This window comes from Apis dorsata, unplaced genomic scaffold, assembly GCF_000469605.1.
Source record: "Apis dorsata unplaced genomic scaffold, Apis dorsata 1.3 scaffold_269, whole genome shotgun sequence".
Taxonomy (NCBI): Eukaryota; Metazoa; Arthropoda; class Insecta; order Hymenoptera; family Apidae; genus Apis; species Apis dorsata.
In genome coordinates this window covers 189,421-195,623 of record NW_006263547.1, presented here as the reverse complement: position 1 = coordinate 195,623, position 6,203 = coordinate 189,421, and the positions used below count along the sequence as shown (strand labels likewise).

General features: G+C 36.8%; 1 protein-coding gene across 9 annotated transcripts in view; it reads left to right on the top strand.

Moving 5' to 3' along the window:
• LOC102680125 (uncharacterized RNA-binding protein C3H8.09c-like) overlaps positions 1-6,203 on the top strand; it is a 323,287-nt gene that overhangs the window by 210,304 nt on the left and 106,780 nt on the right. For 8 of the 9 annotated variants that reach the window (XM_031510950.1, XM_031510948.1, XM_031510952.1 and 5 more), the window contains one exon: positions 187-294. The exons of the other annotated variant lie outside the window; for it this stretch is intronic. In XM_031510950.1, the coding sequence (XP_031366810.1) occupies positions 187-294 (108 nt within the window). The remainder of the gene's footprint in view (positions 1-186; positions 295-6,203) is intronic. 9 annotated transcript variants of the gene reach the window in all.

The window sequence follows — 6,203 nt, the reverse complement described above, 5'->3', positions numbered from 1 at the left end:
CTCCCCTTCCCCCCAAAGATCCGCAAAGTCTGGCCGAGGGGCTCCACGCTCCTCATCAAAATTCATGGAAACAATTTTAATTAAAGATTTCCCCCCATTATCCTGGTATTTCTGTTTCATTCCATCCGCGTTGCTTGGAAGAAAGGAAGCGGGCTATTGGAACGTCATGATCGTTTGTTGTTCCAGGAATATCTATGCACAAAGGCTATGCATTCGTGCAATTCACAAATCCCTTTGATGCCCGGAGCGCCTGCCTCGGCGAAGATGGCCGCACCGTTCTTAGCCAGATACTCGGTAAGTAATTTCTCTCTTGCCGAAACATTAATAACTCGTTCCTATCTTATATATAAACGTTTATAAACGTTCCCTCCCCCAGCCATATAATCGTGCCGAATATTTAAATATTAATTATAAACAACGTTTGGCAACACCAACCCCCCTCTCCTCCCTCCCAACCATCCCTTCAACCCGCGGAAACGCCAATTAATTATTGGCTTTCGTTCCGTTGAAAATTCCCGGTTTTGAAAGGTGAACTCCTGGCAGGATTCACGGTTCTTTGACGTCTCCGTTGCTTTTCCGCTTTTTCAAGTTTAATGGCGGCGCTGCAACCCTCTCGCGAAACGCCCGTTTCGAGCGCGAGGATTACGGCGAAACGTTTCGATCGTTCTTCGAATCTCTCTCACTCTTGATACCTGTTTCAATTTCCTGGTAAAAATTGCTCGCGGAATCGTTCGGTCTCGTAGTGGTGATATTTGGTTGGTAATTCGGAATATTTTGGAAAAAAGTGTGAACGAAGTGGGAAGATTTAGAATTTGGAAAGATTTTTGTTTTTTTTTTTTGAGGGAGGAGAGGAAGATATATTGAGAAGAACATCAGTTCTTTGTTCGAACGTTATTCTGGGAAATTAAATAAAAATTTTTATTTTACTTTCCGTTTTAATTTTAATTCTTTCGTTATAAGAAGAAATTAACGAGGATGACCGCGATTCAAAACTGGTTCATTCGTAAATTGTATTGGGAATGCCTCAATTAACCACTTTACTCGATAATATCTCCATCAATTTCTTCCTCTATTATAGTACAATTATTTTTCTCAAATGGAAATAAGTAGTTATCTTTCCTCTCTTCTAGGAGAAAATCAAATTTACATATCCGTATAATCTATATATATTGGAACAATTAATAATTCGTTTATTTATATTAAATTTAAATCGTTCTAAATTTTTAGTTAGAAGTTTTCATAGAAATTGCAAATGAATTTCGGAGGAGGGAATATATAAGATGATACGATATTGGATGAAGTTAGTAGTTGAAACCGTTGAAAGTTTTTGATGAAAAATTCATTAAATACATCCAGTAACAAGGTACGTCTTACACATTGCATTTTGTATGAATTCCAGATCAAAAAACTCATAATCGTAATTACAACATATTTTTTTCTTTTTTTTTTTTAACAAATTACAAATTCTTTCAGATCTTCCTCCCAAAAAATTCAATGCTCCGTGTTAGAGAAATTATCAAGAAATTCTGAAGGGATTTTTTTTTCTTCGAAAATAATTCTTACCCTCACCAGTGAGCAAAGTGAATTACGAAATTGGACGAGAACGAATTATAATTTCAACGAATCTGGATATGGAGGATAGCGATTGGCGCGATCATTTACGAAGTTAACTCGACGCGGTGGAAGGTTGTTGGCCGCAGTCAGGAACGAACGAGAACCGAACAGATCCTTAAAAGCGAAGTATCATCGACTTCCAGCCATTAGTTTCCAAGTTCTCTCGGGAATCTGACTAGAGACAGGGGGGATACGTTCGAGAGCATTTAGCAAACTCGCGAAACTTGCCACGAGAATCGGATTTTCCTCCTTTGCACCATTACGAAATTTGCATGATTTTCGACCCGATTCGTAAACACACCGATCGAACGAATCTTTTTCCTTTACTTTCCTTTCTTTCTTTTTTTTCTTTTCTTTTTTTATTTTCACTTATATATTCTTTCTTCCTCGTTAGTGGCGTCGTTCGTACGGATAACAAGATGGAGTTTGAAATTTCGTGGTTTGCTTGAAACTGGATGGAGGTTAGTTTAAACCAGAGCTGTATATAGAACGTGTTTCACGTCTCGCTAGTTCAACAGTTGAACAAGCTGCTACGAATACGCCGGTCAATAAGACAAATATGACTTGAAAGGAGAAATAAGGATAGGTATCGACTAGGTGCTATCTTGCCCGCTCAACATTCCCCTGCCCGGTGTATTGTAAAATCAGATGAAATTGGACACGACTCGACTTTCTTCGTCTAATATTTTATTTATGATCTCCTTACGTTATCCGCGGATTGCAACGAATAAATACCTTAACACCACTTATTCGAGCCAACAACTCGTGTATTTCCCGTGTAAAAGAAGGCACATATTAATTATTAAGAATAACAATTTATTCAGATTAGACTTAAACTCTTCGAATACAAAATATCCCATCAAGGATAATTCGATTTTTTTCATTATTCAAATCCATCGTTCATTTCGCGTCAAAGAAAGAACCAACTCGCGAAACTAAATTACAGATAAATTTTCCGAATTTTTCGAAATCCAAATCCTTCATTCTAAGTGCTGGCAATAATACGATACCTTTTCTATCTCTATCTAGGTTGAAAACTCCCTTCCCCCGAGAAAGAAACTCGCGCATTAATCACAGATAGAAAGTTCATAAGTCCTCCCCCTGTCGGTATTCAGATCGTAGAGTGAATCGACAGCCGCCTCTTTTCCCGCTTTTTCTCCCTGCGGGCCTTGAAAAGTATCCCAGGAACGGGATACTACTACTAGGCGACACAAAAATCAACGACAGTCCACGATGGCCACGGCAAGAAGCGGACCTGTCTACACATATACGCCTTCGGTTCCTTTCTTCTTCGTTCCACCCTTCGCCCGGTTCCTCCAACCCCTCCCCACCTCTCTCGCTCGATTCGCCCAGAAATCTTTCTTTGGCTAATGCAAGAACTGTGTTCCCACTGTACCTTCCAACCGCCTACCTTCCGGCGTCCATATATACTACCCCCTCCGTTGTACGTTCCACCCTTGGATTGGGGGTAGGAGGATACCCGGGGAGACGTGCATTTACAAGCGCTCGACTCACCACAGGGAGACCTCCTCTACCCATGGCTTCACGTTCCTTCCTATATAATTCTACCGCTGCACACGTGTACGTAGAGAAAGTTCGCCGAATGAGAAACAGCCGAATAAAACCCCTCCCCTTTGCGACGGCCGGCCGATTCCTCGCCATCCCCCTCTGAAACCGATCGTTTCTTCGAGGTGTCGAAGCGAAATTTCTTTTTATCCTTTTCTCGTTGCAGGGTGTGTCACCTTTGTGATCGCGTTCCCTTCGAATTTTCATCTTTTGATTATAAGAGTAATTTTTCAAGGTCTCTTTATTTCAACGGTGCAAATAAATATGCAGGAGGAAATGGTGTGTTGTGATGGTTGAATTTTTAATTCGAGCGATTGGTAATGATAAAGAATTTTGAAGAAGTTTTTTAATTGAATGAATCTCTAAATAAATTGAGAAATTTACGGAGCCAGTTTCGAAAGGGTCATATATCAGATCAAGTAGAAAACTGTAACACGGAACGATTCTAGGATTGAACTGCACCGTGACCGACTCGAGTTGAATTTAAATTTCGATCGTAATAGATTGCCAATTAATTCTAACTTCGAGTTTCATTCTTCAGGGTCCTTTGTGCGAATGAAAGGATATTGGATCGAAGAATTATTTTCCTCGATTTATTTTCTTCACTTTGCCGGTTATCAGGTTAAAAGGAATGTTAATATTCTGTAACCAGTGCTTGGATCTTATTTCATCCGAAGAAAATACGCTTTTCGGCCTGTCGAGCTTCCCATATTTCTCTAATATCTATATAACGGGATTTTCAGGAGGAGGAGGCATAATTATGCGAGGTGGTGGGCGAATCTACGAACCAACTCGATGCGCTTTCAGATCTCTGAGAAATTAGCTATCAAAAGGAAGGCGGATGGAATATCGGCCTCTACGATGAAGAAGGATCTTATAAAAAATGAATTTCCATCTCCGATAGATTTTTAAATACGTGTTATTTCTGTCGTTTTCGGAATAGATGTTAGTCTCCAGAATAAACCATAGAAGAATAATCGATAGAAGAAACGTAAATAAAAAATTATTGGACAAAAATTTTAATAAGTTTAAAGTAGTTGTCGATGTCGATAAACATTTATTACAAGCGATTACTTTCATCACCATTGGTCTTTTGTTACAATTACTTATTTTTATTTCATAATTACTTTTTTTATTTCATGCAAAATATACTTCTTCTAAATTTTTAAAACGATATGTTCTGTGACGAAATGATTGTAAAATTGTAACGAAAAGATTTTTATTTTAAACAATTTTCGATACTCGACGACGAAAACGTTTCCATTAGCTCGGTGCAAGGTATAGGATGAAAATGAAATCGTGAGATGATATTGCGCGCTTATCTCGTTTCGCATAATCTACGAAACTTTTTATGCATCGCATATTTTCTCAAAACGCACAAGCTGAATATTTTAGAACGGTATTTATTAGGATGTATCATGTATGAAAAGTTTTACCGGCACTTCCTGTCATTTTATATGACACCTCTCACACTTTACTTCGGCCTAGATATATTCAAGTGTCACGTTTCCTACCCTTAAAAGATGGCAAAAGGTTATCTAACGTGATATTTCGTGACGATGCACTTTATCCCCAAAAGTTCTAAATAAATAATAAGTAAAGTGGATTGCAATCAACAAATTACTGTTATCAAAAATATTGCCCTTATATCTTTCATTCTGAATCATTACTTGCGTTCGAAGTCACGAGTGTGAAAATTTATGGCAGTCAATATAAGTGTGAACGCAACATATATAACTATATATGTATATGACACTATTTATTTTCATAGGAACTTTTATGAGAATATTATTATTTATTTTTTGTAAAATAGTTGGATTAAAAGTTTGCTTTATTTTAAAAAAAGTGCATTGTTCGCTTTTCCTCTCTATAGATTTTTATTAAAGTAATTTCATAAATTTTGCAAACTTTTCGTTGAAATTTGTTGCATTTTCAGTCCAAAAGTGCACTATTTAAAGCGTTACGTTGCGCGACATACATTAATTACCCTCAAATTGAATTCCATTTATCCCCTCTCTTCTTTCTAAAAAAAAATCCTACCGTTAATTTCAATTATGCCCCCGTTGGGATTGGTTTCAATTGAAAATCGAACTAATCGAAAATCGTACTATCGTCGAATACGAAAATAGCGAAAAATTGAAAAGTATCGACAATTATCAACTGGCTGGATATTCATGAGAAATATAGGTCACTTATAATACGAACTGAGCTCGAGCAATGGTAGAAGGGAGAACAGTGATTTATTATGATAATCTCATTACGAATTAATGTGCTGATTTACGACTGGGACGATTCTTTTTCATTCAGTAATCTATACGATGGAGTCTGTCATGAATTTATATCGAATGATTGATGCTTTATGAGCCCTGCGAGAAAGTAAAATTATTTAGATAAATGATGAGTCGAAACATTCGTAATGAATAAGAACGAAATAAATTTCAAAATTCGCGCTATATCTATATGCTAGATTCCATTAGAGATGAGCCGAAGACACCCGAAAATGTGCGAAATTGCGCGAAGTTCTATAAAGTTCACGTCGTTCCCGCGCAAATCATGGCGTCGGTCATTTTGTGCGCAATTAATCAGTGATTTCGTGTATTAATTGATAATTAAAGTGTTCTTGTTAGTGTTTAGTGAAAATAGTTTACAAAAGAAATTGTGGACGATTAATAAGATGAAAAATATATCGCGAAATATTGGTTTCGTTGGCGTTTTCTTGTGTCGAGAGGAAAGGAAAGATATCGTCATCATGGCAGGAAATTTTCACATGATACGATGTTAAATATTACGATTTATTTCTTTCTCATGGGTCATAAATTGCATTTTATTACATTATACTTTCATCATTTTAAGTGAAAACTTATTTTAATATTTCGGAAATATATTAATCAAATATAGGCAGCATTCGTATAATACGTAGTACGAATAATTTTACTACGCAATAAGTAAAAAATAAATACGTAAATTATTTCTTGCTATGGAGATGTCTATTTCCTTTATATTTAATAGTTTACGTTATATTA